The sequence below is a fragment of the Oncorhynchus mykiss genome, chromosome 13 (genome assembly GCF_013265735.2).
Source record: "Oncorhynchus mykiss isolate Arlee chromosome 13, USDA_OmykA_1.1, whole genome shotgun sequence".
Lineage (NCBI taxonomy): Eukaryota > Metazoa > Chordata > Actinopteri > Salmoniformes > Salmonidae > Oncorhynchus > Oncorhynchus mykiss.
In genome coordinates, this window is record NC_048577.1 from 46,211,793 (window position 1) to 46,228,988 (window position 17,196).

Consider the following 17,196-nt stretch of genomic DNA (forward strand, 5'->3'; position numbering starts at 1 on the left):
AATATCTCAAGGCCGAAAAAAATACACGCACAAACTGGACACTGTAAGCGAGTCCCTATACGCAACGACAGCACTGTCGGCCTACAATAAAAATAGAGAACGTACGAAATAAATTGTACAATATTGAGACGTGTACGTTCACTGAACAAATGTGTGACACTGGCAAATGCCACTCATAATTCCCCCCCGCCATTGTGATTTACGTAGGCCTCCAGCTGTTGTTACAATCTCACTCGTGCTTTGCACCGATATCTCCCCAGATCCATTCTGCAACGATCCCCAACCCCCTTCCCTATACAGGGGAAGATTCTGCTCCATAAAACAGTCTTCCCACTTAATCTAATTGTATATTGCCTACGAGCCAATTAGTCACAACCACTAGACATTCAGTGTTAAGATATTTTATTTTACAGGTCTCACATGGAGCAATAGTGTGTGAAGGCTGGGTTTTTGTTTAGATACATTTCTGTGATGGCTGGGTGTTTTTCCCCATTGGTACATCAAGTGCTCTTTGGATTCCATCATGTTTGAAATGACTGACTGTTTGAAAAGTCACCCACCCTGTCACCAACCTGCACAGGCAGACGTGGCCAGCGCTGATCTTTTAAGAACTTTGTACCAGATAACAATAAGGACAAGAGAAAAAACAAATTAATATTTTTGGGGATTCCTCAGCATAAACAAAAGTTCTCATTTAGAATCTCATGAAAACAACTAATAACTAACAAACTAACAACAAAAAAGACATTAAATTACATCTCTAAAATCAATCAAGGATAGAGTGTGGTTGTTACACATCCAGCTGGCTGTCCTCTTTAGTCAGGCAGAATGACAGACCAGGTAGCAGCAGGGTTTGGCCTGGTATAGCCATAGCATCCATGTCCTAGTCACATGGTGCTAACATCAAACAAAGAGCCACCTCTGTTCGGCGTTGAGCAGGGATGACTACTTGTTCCATAGCAGCATCAGCAGACATGCTGTATACAGTACATGTTTAATAGCCGCCATTACAGCGGCTCTCCACGCCACGACAGCATGAGCCTGGAGTTGACACAGCATAGCAGCATATCATCTCTGAAACGGCTCAGTATCTTGGCCTGGGAGAGATGTGAGGGAGGGAATCAGTTGGAGAGCGAGAGTGGATGAAGGGATCAGACCCCCAGGTTGTTATCCTCCTCCACCTTTCTGTTCATAGTCCCGCCTCCTCCCATCCCTCTGTGTTCAGAGGTCTCAGTGCTGTGTGGTCCCTTCAGGTGCTTCCAGTCTGCTTCACTCTCACAGCGCTTCACACTGCTGAAGAACTTCTTTATCAGATTCCTGGCCTGCATTTTCACTGTGGACACAAATATAGTTCATTATTAGAAAAGGCAGCTTGCGCTAGTGCGCACACACAATGTTTATCTTCCTCACCTTGACCTCTTCCCCTACTCCTCCCCTCTGCTAGTAGATGAGACAAGTAGCGGGCAAATGACTTGAACAGCTCCTACAACAAGGAAGATTTGGAATACTACGATTTGAAAAAGTGATAAATGAAGAACCAAATATCTTCATCACAGCTTATGCCCCTTCCCTCTCTCCCTCACCTTGGTGGCAAACTTGCCCTGCGTATAGAAGGGGTCTAGACAGCGCACCACGATGTCAGCCACCTCCTTCAGAGACACAGGCTTGGGGGCTTTGCTTGGGCTCCCTGGCTCCAGTACAGTCTCCTGGACTTTGGGGTTAAAGGTCACCTTCTTCCTGCTGTCCTGTAGGGGGCAGCTGCGCTTGGCTGGAGGGAGGGCCTCCCTCTCTTCACATAGCTGACACACACACACACAGAGAACATGTGGTAATAGATGTTAACAATGATGTCATCATTACATTACTGTTAAAAAACCATGGACGACACAATAAGACTGTTGTGGCAATAAAATATTGATCTCCATACCCTTAGTTTTAGCAACGATTTAGCCTTGTTTTCATGTGCATTTTGCCTGGGAAGAAGACAAAGGAGTTTAGAGAGAGAGACGCAAAACGGAATAAACCAGTGAAAGACTTTATCTACAACTTCCGAGGGACATCTTACACTGTGATAGAGTCCAAGTCCAGTTTAGCTTCCTCTTTAACCTCCTCCTCATCATTATCCAAGTTGTTGATTTCTGTGGGGATGGTGTCCATAGGGATAGTTTCAATGGGGATGGTTTCTGTGGGGATGATTTCCATGGGACTAGTGTCCATAGGGATGGTATCCATGGAGACAGTAGCAGGTGTGATTTCCTGAGTGGGGAGTGACTGGGGTGGTATTGAAAAGGCCTGAGATGACACATCATTGGTTCTTATCTCCACCTCTTGACTCTTTTCAATCGGTTTCTTCCCAAAGTACTGGGTAATGTTGCGGGAGTTCTTAGCAGCCTCTGCTAGCTTCTGCTTCTTGCTCAGGGCCTTGCCTCCTGTCTTGGTGGGACTGTTCAAGAAGGCAGAGACTGCACTGGCTTTAGCTCTGATGGAGGAGCTGATGGTTGGTGCTGTATCTCCAGTATTTGTCTCCTTCCTCTTCCCCCTCTCCTCCTCACCGGCTGACTCTCCAGACCCAGCCAGGCAGTCAGGGCCCCCGCTCCCTGTCCCACTGTTGGCCCCTGGACCTGTAGTGGAGACCTCACAGTTAGAGGCCCTCATCAGCTCACTGGCAGTCTGGAAGGGGTTGGAGGAGCCCCTCAGACCTGCTCCTATTCTCTTCCGCTTTAGCTGGTGAAGAGAAGGAGACACAGAAGGAAGGATGCTTAGTTACTAATAGAACCCAGTATGAGGCTGACTCACAATAACACTGACGCATCCTGTTACTAAATGGGCTGAGGCAGTCTCAATGCATTAGCCTGTAGATACATATTTAGTCATTACTGCTGCTTATAAAGGAGCACTACAGTATTTTCTAAGGCAAAGTAAAAGCAGAGTCCTCTGTGTGCTGTGGTGTTGGGCCTTACTGAGTAGATCTGTGAGGCAGGCGTGAAGCCCTGTTGCTCCTCAGTCAAGGAGGAAGAGGAGGCTGCTTCTTCTTTGGATTCAGTCTTTATCTCTGTGGATTCCCCAGAGCCGCTGGTCCCTTCTCTTCCTCCTCCTGCAGAGGCAGCCCCTCCCTTCTTCATCTCTGATACCTTTAGGAACAAGAGATAAGTTAGCTGAGTGAAAGAATAACTTTAAAAAAAATAGCTTCCATAGGACTCGATACATAAAGTGACTTTACAGTTGTACAATAAACCAGACAGTAGTCAGGAGCTACTTACTCTCTTCAGGACAGCTGCTTTGTACAGGTTGGAAGACTTGGTGATCTTGAAGACCTCATGTTCAATATCCACTGCCAAGGAGAGTGTGTCAGAGCTGGGTGAGGGGCGGAGGAAAAAGGGAAAGAAAGAAATCCAAGTGTCAGTTCAGTTGTCCCAGTGGCATCAGGGACTTGGTATTTTAGGTGCATGTGGTTAGTAGTGACTGGTACCTGTGTGTGTCTGCTGCTGCCACCTGGTGGTTGTTCAGAGCCTCCTGTAACAGGGCCACACAGTGCTCCCGGGCCTAGAATTGATGCACACATTTGGCACACACTCTCGTCAAAACTATTTTTTAAAAGGTAAGTGAAGATGTATTCATTTTATTTCCCCCCTCTATTCAAAGGGAAAGTGTCATTTAGATTTAAAGCATGTCTTTACAAGGGAGAACTGGTCAGTAGCAGCTCCAGAATAAAATCAACACTATACATACATTTATTTAAACTTTTTTAAATCATGGCATACAATCAGTCAGACACCGCTAAAAAAAATACAAATGAGGCTACGTTTTTCCTTGAAAATGGCTATTCTTGTAATACATGTATGAACCACAGTGGTAGTACAATCCCCTTTCTGTTCCCTCGATCTGCAAACATAGATGTTCAGTGCTCTGTGCATTTGATCACAAATTGAGAGTGGGACCCGGGATAAGCCAGCATCTTGTTGGGTGAACGATTTAAAGCAGAATTTAATTATGGATGAATAAATTGTTTCTAACGAGCTCATGACGGTGGAGACGCTGAATACACAAGGACATGTGCATTAAACATCAAAAACATGCGAATGTGCATATTGCTTTGCACGTAGGTGAGCAGGCATGTGAGCATGCGCATGTGTGAGACGTTTCCATACTAGAGCTGTACCTTGACAGTGAGCCTGGGGATTTTCTGGCTGCTGGCCTCCCTGAGTGGGCAGTTATCATCTGCAGACACAGTTGAACACAACATCCAAACCCATTCAGTCACACAACAGTATTATTAGCCAGTCACTTTGCTTGTCTACACTGATATTACAACAGTAGAGAACCCACCTGGGGGGATAAATGAATCTTTGTGTCTCTCAGAAACCTACAGAGGAAAGAGAGAGAAGTAAACAAAGGGAAATAAGACACCCCCCTCACACTTCTATTGTCAGTTAGAGCAGAGAACCTACAGAGGGCCCCTCAAATTCCTCACTCCAGCACTAGACCGCTGCCTCTCTCACCTAGTTTCTAGTGCTTCAGTGTTCCAAGCCCCATGCGGTTGCTGGCAGCATCTCAAACCAACAGTCTCAAAATAATGGCTCAACTCAACACATCTTTTGTTTGTCAGGATTAATAGTATGGATTTGAATAGCCCTGTTGTGCTGATTTGACTCCACATATGGGAGAGATTTACCACATGGTGCCTTACAGGGGCCCCTAGCCCCATAGCCTCCTTGCCTGGCTGACTGGCTGGCCACAGCTGGAACACAGATGTGGAGAGAGAGGAAGCTGCTACAGTGTATGAAGGTTTGTTTACTGAAGCAATGGAACGCTTATGAGTCAGATGTTGTGTATAACAGTATGACAGCAGGGCTGTCCATGTACACAGTACATGAATGCAAGGTTTCACCTTGCGCAGGTTCATTTGTTTCTTGAAGAGATCTCCAAACTCCTTCCTCCGATGCTCGGAGCCATCATCATCACCACCACTCTCCCAGCCCTCCTCATCATGCCTGAGGAGATGACATCACCACAAACCTCAGCATTCCTACTGTACTGTCTATGAGTGACAGCTAGAAAACACATTTTAAAATCAACAATACATTTGAAAATAATCCTAATCCAACCAAATACTGCAACCAAAACATGACTAGCGAGTCAGAAGGAAATACCCCCCCCCCCCCCCCCCCCCCCCATCTTGCCCTGTTAGCAACTAACAACTACAACACATTTTAGCCTGGATGCCAGTCTATTTCTGCTTTAGACTGGCCTCCAGGCTACTAGACCATTGCATTTCTGACCTCTCAAAGCCGTAGCCCTTCCTCCCCCCGGCGTAGAGGTCACGGTCAAACCCAAACGGGCCCCTGGGCTGTGTGCTCCAAGCTGCTCCAGTCTTGGTGCACAAAGTGGCCCCCTTCTCCAGCTGGGCCCGCACAGCCTTGGGGTCACGACAGTAGTCACAGGCCCCCGCACAGTCCGGCTTCTGGTCCCCAAAGAACTTGGAGATGGTGGCATGGCGGCAGCTGAGAGAGCCCAGAAATACAGGTGTGAGAGAGACAAACATATTGCAGACATGCTAGAGGTCAAAACCCTAGGAGGCCTTGCATTCACAGAGTAGCTCAGTGGAGCCCAGTGTCTCAAAATGATCAGAGCCAAGATATTGTGCATTCCTCATTAAGACTCACAATACAGAAGAGTGCACATGACACAGTAGAATATCAGAAAGGTAGCTAATGCTGCTGATATGAGGAATTATACAATGATTGTGTCATGGAGAAATGACGAAGAGGATTGTCATTGATCAATAGCTACCACTGTGTAACAGATTCCCCCTTACTGTGTATGATCAATGTGTATGTGTGTGTGTGTGCACATGATGTGTGATCAAACAAGGTCACACTCAACTGGCCATCATGTGGCCAAATAAGGCTTTGACCCAACCCGAGTCACTAGATGTTATTCCCACTTGAGCAGAGAGGGGTCGTTCCATTTGATTTGAATGCCTGTTTGACCACACCCCTTTTGATTTGAATGCCTGTTTGACCACACCCCTTTTGATTTGAATGCCTGTTTGACCACACCCCTTTTGATTTGAACAAAACTTACCATACTTATTTGCCCATGATAGAAGTGGTCAGAAAGTGACTTTTTGGCAGTGGTGGAAAAAAAGTACCCAATTGTCATACTTGAGTAAAAGTAAAGATACCTTAATAGAAAATGACTCAACAAAAAAAAAAGTCACCCAGTAAAATACTACTTGAGTAAAAGTAGTTGGTTTTAAATATACTTAAGTATCAAAAGTAAATGCAATTGCTAAAATATACTTAAGTATCAAACTTAAAATAATTTTAAAATTCCTTAGATTAAGCAAACCAGACAGCACAATTATCATTGTTTTTTTACATTTACGGGTAGCCAGGGACATGCTCCAACACTCAGACATAATTTACAAACTAAGCATTTGTGTTTCGGAAGTCCACCAGATAAGAGGCAGTAGGGATGACCAGGGATGTTCTCTTGATTAATGCGTGAATTGGACAATTTTCCTGTCCTGCTAAGCACTCAAAATGTAAGGAGTACTTTCGGGTGTCAGAGAAAATGTAAATAGTAAAAAGTACATCATTTTCTTTAGGAATGTAGTGAAGTAAAAGTTGTCGAAAATATAAAATAGTAAAGATACCAGGAAAAAAACCTACTTAAGTAAAAATACTTTAAAGTACTACTTAAGTACTTTACACCACTGCTTTTTGAAACCTGACTGCCAAAACCTTTAGGCGATAGAGGTGCTCAAGTTGACTTATTTTGCATACCCCACCATAACATGAGACATCAATGTCTTAAATCACTGGAAAAGATAAACAGTTGAGTTTGATATAATTTAAAAACATACAAAAAGGGTTGTCAAACTATCATCTGAGGTTTTTGAATTGTGCCTGCCATCGGTTGAGACACAGCATACTCTTGAATACAGGGTGGTTGTCATGTTTTGGCTGATACATTTACTAAAATGTGACTAAAATAAAAATGTCTACTTTTAAAAATGGTACCACAGAGATGGTTGGAGGTCCACACATCAGAAAATGTTGACTTGAATGGGAATATCAGTTTGTTTAAATAACATTGTCAATCTTCCATTGGAAACCTATTGAAATCAAAGAAATATAGGATCATAGAATAGACATTCCCATTTAAGTTGACATTCAATTGTGGGTGGACCAGCAGCCATCTTTATGGTAGTAATTAGAAGTAAACATTTTAGTTACATTTAAAATGTCAATGGTGTATCGGCTTAATTGCAGGGGTCTGAAGGGATAGGTCCATTCTATTAATAATATTTCTATGATTGAAATGACACCCACCCTGTACTCAAGAGCATGTTGTGTCTCAACTGAAAGAATGTATCAAATATTCTGACAACCCTTTTTGAAAGCTTTTAAATGATTTAAAATCTAACTGTTTATATTTTCCAGTGATGAAGACATGGATGTCTCATTGAATTGTGGGGGACGCAAAACTGGTCCACTTTGCGCAATGGGTCAACTTTGAGCTAGAATGTTTTGGCATTTAGGTCAACAAAAAAAAAAAGACACTTTCTGACCACTTCTACCATGGGCAAATATGTATGGAAAGTTTTATTCAAATCAAAATGGGTGTGGTCAAACAGTTATGGAAATCAAATGCAGTGACTCTGCAGGAGTGTGAAGTGTATTCTCCAGTAAAAGAACACCCGTTTAACGATACGTCTGTGAACTGGATGCGGTTTCTGATCACTCAGACACACCACTCCCTTCTATTCTGACAAACTCCATTGATGAGGAGAAAAAGGGGTTGTGGCTGTGGAAAGACTCCTGAGTGAATAATGTGAAACAGAGACGAGGTTCTATAAAATAACTGCTTCCCTAGAGTCTAGTCTGAATAGCAAACCAAAATGATCTACTTTTAGGAGACTTGTAGGTGAGTGAGATTGGCCATGGGTGGTGGTTGGTGAGGATGTTACTGTTCTAAATGACTTTTAAATAGATTTCAACATCTGAATGTCTATTCACCTTTAGAGTATGGCTGTTCCGCTTCTTTGTATAACAGCTTGCGCTTTCACTCAATACACAATATTATGTCATGTATACACACACACACACACAGATCCACTTCGTCGTACACACATTCATACAGGCTAGTGTCTCTTGGAGGAATACTAGTCAAGACACCTCCATAACACACAAAGTAAGACTACCTCGGATGGAAACCCAGTCTCCACAGCTTTCAAAGAGGGGGGAAAGAGGCAGTCTCACCAAGGGAGGAGGGGAGAGTAAGAGACAGACAGTGAGAGAGACAGAGAGAACGAGACATAGAAAGAGAGCGAGAAAGAGACAGAGCTCATGAAGCAACAGAGTCTTTCCAGAGGAGGAGTGAAGGAAGAAGAAAACGACCCACAGCAGAAGGAGGAGATGATGAACTAGCCTATATTAATACAACAGGCAGAGAGCACAAAAACACAGCAGGAGTCCTTTGTAAGTGGAGATAAACAGTGTTGCTATTGCACAACCGCTGCCTTTTCCACTGGCACCAAGAGACGACAACAGCTACTACAAACTGGGAGAGAAGCAAGAATAAAAGGAGAGAGTAAGGGTGGAGCGAGAGACGGTGGAAAGCAAACCAATGACAGCTGGAGAAAGCTCACTTCGAGCCCGATTTGTTTCCTTTCTGAAACCCAGAACAGACTGTACAGAGGACAGCAGTGCAGCGGGTGGGGCTTTGGTCATCTCTTGGCTTCAATACTAATCGCTACTTGAGGACTTCTCTCTGCTAACCCTAATCCTGAAAAGACCGCTGGGTCGAGGAGGCGAGGTCACCACCTCTGTCTCACTGCTGGCTCCAACTCACCCAGCAACACACAGGGAACTCACTCTCCACACTCACTCAGGTAGGTGTTGGTTCTTGTGTTACATCACGAACTGATTCGCTTCGTTAGACAAGCACAGTTTAGCACCTTTATTTACTCTGTTGCATATCTGCAAACTACCCATACAGTTCAGGTGAGTGTATGCTGGTTGTGAGTGTGTACATGTAGGCTATATACATGCAAATACAGGCCAGAATAACAGTCTTAGCATACTTTATAGCCTAATCAAAAGAATGTGAAGAGTGTAATTTAGCTGTATGGGTAGTGTATTCTGTATTTAGTGTATTCCAGCTGTGTATTAATAGGGAGGCTATTTACATGTGAACACAGTGTGGACCAGAGTTGGAACAGCTCTAGAAGGAGAGCACTCTTACTGTATGTCATTATCATAATGACATTTCTAACAGCTAAATATTTAGCTAGACTTTACTACTGTGGGAAGACTTGCTCCCATACCCCCCGGCCTAGCCATGAAACCGGAGACTGGTGAAAGCCCAGTCTGACTGGGATCTATCACCACACCAGCTGGTGGGAGTCTACCTGGGAGAGAGAGACAGAGCAGCTGTGGGAAACGATGGACTCGGTCTGGTCCAGCAACACTACAGGATCAGAATCTCTTTAAAGGGACACAGAGAGCAGGACAAAGAAACTGAGCCAACAGTCTGGTATCTGTTTTACATGCCACACCTATAGTCATTAAAGCATTTTACTATCAAATGAATTGAAGCACTATTCTATTTGTCTAAAGACTTCCCCTTTAATAGAATCAATACATCAATACATAATCCAGGTCAATCTAGTGTTGTGATGAAGAGAACTGACATGTAATGTAATCAAGTAGCCTACAGTGTGATCAGGGTTGGGAGAGGAGAAGTAACACTGTGGTGTAGGTGCATAACTAGAGAGAATAAGATAAAGAGAGTGTGATGAGGAGGAGAACTGTGAAGGGATGATCATGAGATAATTCATATGAACAGGATCCTGTCTTGGCATCAGTTGTCACACCCAACTGCTATTCACAATTTATAGGGAACATACTTTCCCATAGCAACAGCAACATATGTCCTACTCATATGTGCATAATGAATAGACAGAAACTTAGAAGATACAGTGCCTTGCGAAAGTATTCGGCCCCCTTGAACTTTGCGACCTTTTGCCACATTTCAGGCTTCAAACATAAAGATATAAAACTGTATTTTTTTGTGAAGAATCAACAACAAGTGGGACACAATCATGAAGTGGAATGACATTTTTTGGATATTTCAAACTTTTTTAACAAATCAAAAACGGAAAAATTGGGCGTGCAAAATTATTCAGCCCCCTTAAGTTAATACTTTGTAGCGCCACCTTTTGCTGCGATTACAGCTGTAAGTCGCTTGGGGTATGTCTCTATTAGTTTTGCACATCGAGAGAATGACATTTTTTCCCATTCCTCCTTGCAAAACAGCTCGAGCTCAGTGAGGTTGGATGGAGAGCATTTGTGAACAGCAGTTTTCAGTTCTTTCCACAGATTCTCGATTGGATTCAGGTCTGGATTTTGACTTGGTCATTCTAAAACCTGGATATGTTTATTTTTGAAACATTCCATTGTAGATTTTGCTTTATGTTTTGGATCCTTGTCTTGTTGGAAGACAAATCTCCATCCCAGTCTCAGGTCTTTTCCATCAGGTTTTCTTCCAGAATGGTCCTGTATTTGGCTCCATCCATCTTCCCATCAATTTTAACCATCTTCCCTGTCCCTGCTGAAGAAAAGCAGGCCCAAACCATGATGCTGCCACCACTATGTTTGACAGTGGGGATGGTGTGTTCAGCTGTGTTGCTTTTACGCCAAACATAACGTTTTGCATTGTTGCCAAAAAGTTCAATTTTGGTTTCATCTGACCAGAGCACCTTCTTCCACATGTTTGGTGTGTCTCCCAGGTGGCTTGTGGCAAACTTTAAACAACACTTTTTATGGATATCTTTAAGAAATGGCTTTCTTCTTGCCACTCTTCCATAAAGGCCAGATTTGTGCAATATACGACTGATTGTTGTCCTATGGACAGAGTCTCCCACCTCAGCTGTAGATCTCTGCAGTTCATCCAGAGTGATCATGGGCCTCTTGGCTGCATCTCTGATCAGTCTTCTCCTTGTATGAGCTGAAAGTTTAGAGGGACGGCCAGGTCTTGGTAGATTTGCAGTGGTCTGATACTCCTTCCATTTCAATATTATTGCTTGCACAGTGCTCCTTGGGATGTTTAAAGCTTGGGAAATCTTTTTGTATCCAAATCCGGCTTTAAACTTCTTCACAACAGTATCTCGGACCTGCCTGGTGTGTTCCTTGTTCTTCATGATGCTCTCTGCGCTTTTAACGGACCTCTGAGACTATCACAGTGCAGGTGCATTTATACGGAGACTTGATTACACACAGGTGGATTGTATTTATCATCATTAGTCATTTAGGTCAACATTGGATCATTCAGAGATCCTCACTGAACTTCTGGAGAGAGTTTGCTGCACTGAAAGTAAAGGGGCTGAATAATTTTGCACGCCCAATTTATCAGTTTTTGATGTTAAAAAAGTTTGAAATATCCAATAAATGTCATTCCACTTCATGATTGTGTCCCACTTGTTGTTGATTCTTCACAAAAAAATACAGTTTTATATCTTTATGTTTGAAGCCTGAAATGTGGCAAAAGGTCGCAAAGTTCAAGGGGGCCGAATACTTTCGCAAGGCACTGTATTTTAACACACAACAAGGCAAATATCAGTGTCTGCCCTTGAAATAACATAGATAAAAGTCCTCCCTTTATACAGTCAGCCAGTGGGACCCTCCTCTCGGTCTCATGACAGTTGTGATAACTGTGGTGTGTCAGTCCACAGCTATGCTGCTGGGAGAGCCCTAGAATTACTCTAGTAAGCCTGGAACAGACAAAATCCCACTGGCCCAGAAAAACTCAAATCTTCACACACCAACATATTACCAGATTATAACACACTTTCTAGATCCTCCTCTTTCTTATAGGAGGAGCTGGAATCCGTTGATTTCACTCTGTCCTACCTACTCATCAGAAACACATGCACTAGCAGCTCGCCTATATATTCAAGGATGAACACAATGGTTTGTCAACATTCCATTGGTGTCAGGTCATCTACATTGTTAGACAGTAACTATGACTTCTAGACTCACAGTCCATTATGGGTGAAGAATAAGGAATGAAACAAATGCAGATTCTAATAATTCTAACAATATCTTGTTATAATAATCCATTATTAATAATCAATAATCCATCTTTCATCCAGTTTTATCCCTTTATTTGTGGCTTCAGCAAAGTGATCACATCACACAACCTGCACCCAGATACTACAGAGTTGCACCCACCCTCAGTGTGAGGGACATTATGGATGCCAGGGAGGAGATGCTGACCCTGCTACAGAAGCTCTGGGCCAAACTGCAGGGTCTCCCCACCGCCAGCCCTCTGGAGATGGGGGCCTTCGCTGTCCTCGTCCTCTTTATCGGTAATCTACACCTCTCATACATAATATATACATAGATATAACACACACACACACACACACACACACACACCTCTCTCAGTGGAGATATACTCCATACACCTAACCATGTGCTTCAGAACATGTCAGAACATGTCTTGCAAAGGATGAAACTCCAACATCTTTAATATCACTTTAGATAGTGTGAAATCAATCATCTTGTCTGGACAAAATTCAAATATGTAGGCTAGCTACTATAAAAGGTGTTGTCAATCGTGTGTTCTTTCCTAGTGGTCTTCCTGCTCATGCTGCTGATGACCTGTTTGACGTGCTGCTGCTGTCACAGAACCAGAACCAAGGGACCACATAGTCAGCTAACCTGAGACAATCCCCACTTCCCCCAATAATGAGGAGAGACATTATAAAACAGGCACTCTATGGAGTGCCACTGTATCACCAGGAGAGACATTCTGGAGAGGCACTCTATGGGCCTCTTAACCCCGGAGGAATGATGAGGACCCGTGGGGAGGGTGTGGAGCCCATCTATAAAGGAGCCCGGCCCTTGAACAACACACCTCCATACAAAACACACACAGAGCCTCCCTGAGAAGCAGCAAAAACAGGCCAGGCTTCCAGGCTTTCAGGAGTATCAACATTCCAAGGGGCATCCCTGGGCTCTGCTGGCTAACAAAGCAGTCTTTGACGTGAGAGATGGACAAGACTAGACCTCTAGGACGGCTTCAACTGATCCACACAACACAAAGACACAAGGAACACAGGAGCATGGAATCTCACACACACACACAGTAATGCAAACAACTGGACATGTAGCTAAAAGATCCCAATAGAAGCACATGGGATTGCTTGGGGAGATGAATGTCTGTCAGTTCTAGGATGTATGGGTGTCAACTCAACCTCTGCCACTGGCTCAGAGACTCTAAGAGCCCTCTGCAGTTTCCAGCAACAACTCACTTAAATGGAGGCATCTTGCCAAACCCCTTAGAAGACATATGGCAACACTCTTACATCTAAAGGACTTCCTTTGCTTTATTGCCTTGTTCAAGTGCTAGATGGAACAAGGAAACTCAGAAATGTCCGACTTGCTAACTGGTTGAACGCTGCACGTGTATAACTACAACCAGTTAGCAAGTCGAAAAAGTCTGTTTCCTAGTTCCGACTAGCACGTGAACACAGCATTAGTTCAGCAAAAACAAGCCATTATCTCATTCCTCAGGCGATTCAGAGGACCATGCCTGCCCTCTGCTGTACAAACATGGAACTGAGGCAGTGAGGAAGCCTTGTAATATGCTTCACAGTTATACACAAAAACAGAAAAAGAGTAATGCTGTCATTTCCGTATAGTTGTTGCATAGGTTAAAAAGGGCATCTCTTCCTTCTGAAAAGGCATTTTCTTAGGCTGCCTAAAATAGTGCAATACGCTTTTGTATCGCTTACATGAAATAAGACAAAATGCAGATGATTGTGGTGAGTTATATCAGGGGTTCCCAAACTGTTGGCTGCTACTGTTCCACACACACACACACACACACACACATTGCAATTTCAAAATGATGTAGTGCATCATCAGTTTCTCAGTCATTGCAGACCTTAGAGAGCCATTTATAACTTGTCCGAAATGTCCAGATCAACCAGCCTGTTGATTTTTGAGTCACTCAAATATCACATGACAAAACATATAGAATTGCAAGAAAATTTGCTTTAAAACTGCAAAAGTTTCTCCACACACCATGACAAAATGTGTAGATTTGCAGGAAATATTGTATGCTTTTAAACCTGCAAAATCTTCTCTCCTCCAAAAAAAAGGATGTGTCATGAACAGTGCTTGTGGTCACAGAAATAGATGTGGCGCGCGAGCGCAGGGGGAGCGCGAGATGTTCCCCAATGCTGGAAGAGGGGGCCTGAGTGTAAAAGTTTGGGAACCCCTGTGTTATATAACACTCACCCCTCTTGCTCACAGAATGACACCATGGCCTCGAAGTCTGTGATGGAAGCCTTGTCCTGATCTTTCTCGGAGCCACGCTTTGCCTGCAGAGAAGTCACACAATCATTCGCTCAAAGTTAAATAAACAAACATAAAACGATTTGAACACTCTACACACCAATTGCAATCCCCATGCATTTCCAGCACCATCATATTTCTATACTAATAACAAGCCTGTGAGGCAGGTTGACAGTGTAGTCTACACGTAACCTGTTTGCGGGCCACCTCCTTGCGGATGAGGAAGTTCAACTGCTCCCTGTCCTTGGGGGAGTAGTACGTCCTGCAGGAAGAGGGCAGCCCGTCTCGCCCCGCACGCCCAGATTCCTGGTAGTAACTGGCTAGTGACTTGGCAAGGTTCCAATGGGCCACAAACCTGACATTAGATTTGTCCACCCCCATGCCAAAGCTGATGGTGGCCACAATGACAAGCACCTTACCCTGCATCCAATCAGTCTGAGCCTCTGTGCGATCTCCTGCCTTCAACCCTACACAAGCAGGAGTTAAAGGTCAAGAGTCATGCCGCCCACTTTGTTATGTCTCGTCATCAATAAAATAATCTGCTTGATTCTTATCTTTATTAAACTTTAACATTGCCATTTACTATCCTACCCCACAATGTTTGTAAGCCCTTGAGGAATGTCTCACCTGCATGGTAAGGCTTGGCCAGGACTCCAAGCTTAGTCAGTTGGTAAGCCACCGTCTCACAGCCATCTCTGGTCCGACAGTACACAATTCCACAACCCTGAAGAAAGACACAGATAAATATCCCAAGCTAAGTACCATGCACTGATTATAAGGCTGGATGACATATGTTTTTTAGCGCAATATTCCAAATGCCTGTATCACAACAATCACTTTTTGTATTTTATGACCGTTTGTCTGCATTTTCTCATGTCTTTTTGGTCTTGTCTCCTTTGCACCTTCCCATTCTCTCTCACACACACAGGCCCCTCCCCCTGCCACTCACAACAACAAAGATGACACATCACTTCCTCCCTGATAAGTGGTTCAACTCACTATTTGCATTTAAGGTTTGTTCCAACAGAATCAGTCATAGGGACACCGAAATACATTACTCTGATTACACCATCCATTATTTTACTGTAATAGAGGAGAAGTTAACCTTTCAACTCATCAAATTGCATGCAGAGCAGACACTAATAAAACCAGAGAATCAATTAACACTGATTCTAGTAAATTTATGTTCAGTTTGTTGTAAACCGGGCATTTTCAGCCAGATCGCTGAATATTGCAAAAAAGCAGGTTAAACTATTTTGATAAAATAATTACATTATTAGTGGGTTTTATGGTTGTGGAAGGCTTATATTTACCCTAGGTATAATTTCACAAGCCCATTCATTAGATTATTGCTGACTGTTTGAAATGCAATGTATTTGACCTTTAAATCTAGATATATATTGTGAATGGCCTATAATTAAAAAAAATAGACCTATGAATTTTAGGCCACAACGCCCAGCCCTAACTGATTACACCATCCATTAGATAGAGTAGGAAGAGATACTGCATATAAGGACAGAGTCAGAGGGGAATCTAGTCCACCAACCTGTCCTTTGGGGCCTTCCCCCAGAGTCAGGGCCTCCCTGATGAAGGCATGCAGGTGCTTGTAAGGGTCCTCTAGTAGCTCCCTGTACACCACCTCATAATGCAGGTTACTGCGAAACACAGGTGTGGCAAAGGACAGCGGTGATCGCAGCCTCAGGGACTTTGCTATGTCCTCCTGCACCTTCTGGGGTGCCGTGGCCGTCAGCGCCACGCAGGGTATCCCGGGCAGACGGGCACGCAGACTGCCCAGTTTGAGGTAGTCTGGTCTGAAGTCATGCCCCCACTGGGAGACACAGTGAGCCTCGTCCACAGCCAGGTAGGAGAGGAGGCTCCGGGAGAGAAGGCCTGTAAGGCAGGGCTGGAAGGCAGAGGAGGCCACCATCTCTGGGGTGATGTAAAGCAGCTTCAACCTGGGGCTCTCACTCTCCAGATCGGCCAGGATCAGACGGCGCTCCCCTGCAGGGAGCTTGGAGTTGATGGAGCATGCAGGAATGTTCAGGTCCCTTAGGTGGTCCACTTGGTCCTGTTATGGTGGATACAGAGAAAGGGATCATCATTGAAGAAACCTAAATACATAGCTAGCTATGCAGTTAAGGATAGCTCAGTCTATATCAGAATCAATCACGTAATCAGTACAAATTACAACAGAAGAAAATGCTAAAGAAGAGAGACTGACCTGGATGAGAGCGATAAGAGGGGATATGACCAAGGTAATACCCTTAGCCAACACTGCGGGAAGCTGGTAGCAGAGGGACTTCCCTGCCCCGGTGGGCATGCACACAAAAACATCCCGGTCACCTGCACACAACAGGGGCAGTAATTTACAATTTTCCATCGACAGTCCGATTTGGGCAACGGCATTACTCAGATATGTTTAATAACAATAGCTGATCATGCTAGCTAGTAGTAGGTAACAGTCAATGAACTGGTTGAAGAATTGGCTAATTAGCTACCTAGCTAGTTAGATAGCCCGCGGCTGGCTAAGATTAGCTAAAACTAGAAGAGCCGTTCCTAGGTAAATTATTGTAAGTCCAACAAGTCTATTGTGGTTCTCACCTTTAACAACTGCTTTAACAACGTCCTCCTGCTTCTGGGATCGGAACTTATCGAACCCAAAATGGGTTTTTAACGCCTTTTTAATGGAAGTCATCTCTTATCCAGAAAAACGTCCAACTTGACAACAAACTTCATTCTCTAGTCGTCGCGTATCGATGACATCATGCCAGTCGGCACATAATAAAGAAAGCCATATTTTAACTAGTGAATCTCTTTAAACATA

The 17,196-nt window shown here is 43.8% G+C and overlaps 1 protein-coding gene and 1 long non-coding RNA gene across 5 annotated transcripts; one reads left to right on the plus strand and one right to left on the minus strand.

The window, feature by feature from the left end:
* Positions 1-385: 385 nt before the first annotated feature.
* On the minus strand, positions 386-17,163 carry recql5 (RecQ helicase-like 5). 3 transcript variants are annotated; one of them, XM_021558276.2, is made up of 18 exons: positions 16,974-17,141; positions 16,594-16,715; positions 15,919-16,440; positions 15,000-15,096; positions 14,565-14,839; positions 14,316-14,398; positions 5,280-5,501; positions 4,889-4,991; positions 4,327-4,363; positions 4,160-4,218; positions 3,470-3,543; positions 3,261-3,354; positions 2,961-3,131; positions 2,066-2,724; positions 1,928-1,973; positions 1,584-1,799; positions 1,411-1,483; positions 386-1,333 (listed from the first exon to the last, which is right to left on the minus strand). In XM_021558276.2, the coding sequence occupies exons 1-18, from the start codon at positions 17,065-17,067 to the stop codon at positions 1,152-1,154; spliced, it is 3,129 nt and encodes a 1,042-aa protein (XP_021413951.2). In that variant the 5' UTR covers positions 17,068-17,141; the 3' UTR covers positions 386-1,151. The 3 variants fall into 3 exon arrangements, 1 of the variants encoding a protein (XP_021413951.2); XR_002468086.2 differs by having other exon boundaries at positions 1,075-1,333; positions 1,411-1,507; positions 16,974-17,146; XR_002468087.2 differs by lacking the exons at positions 386-1,333; positions 1,411-1,483; positions 1,584-1,799; ... (1 more) ...; positions 2,066-2,724; positions 3,470-3,543 and having other exon boundaries at positions 3,077-3,131; positions 16,974-17,163.
* On the plus strand, positions 8,087-13,965 carry LOC110486572. Of its 2 annotated transcripts, none has more exons than XR_002468089.2 (3): positions 8,087-8,899; positions 12,161-12,376; positions 12,644-13,965. It is a non-coding gene; the product is annotated as an uncharacterized LOC110486572 (long non-coding RNA). The 2 variants fall into 2 exon arrangements; XR_002468088.2 differs by having other exon boundaries at positions 8,091-8,899; positions 12,187-12,376.
* Positions 17,164-17,196: the final 33 nt, after the last annotated feature.

Bases quoted from the DNA above. Each gene is read 5' to 3' on its own strand.
- recql5 (XM_021558276.2), bottom strand. From the start codon at position 17,067: ATGACTTCCATTAAAAAGGCGTTAAAAACCCATTTTGGGTTCGATAAG. The intron at 16,716-16,973 runs GTGAGAACCACA...TGTTGTGTGCAG, and splicing joins TGTTAAAGCAGTTGTTAAAG to GTGACCGGGATGTTTTTGTG. The intron at 14,840-14,999 runs GTGAGACATTCC...CTGCTTGTGTAG, and splicing joins GGCCAAGCCTTACCATGCAG to GGTTGAAGGCAGGAGATCGC.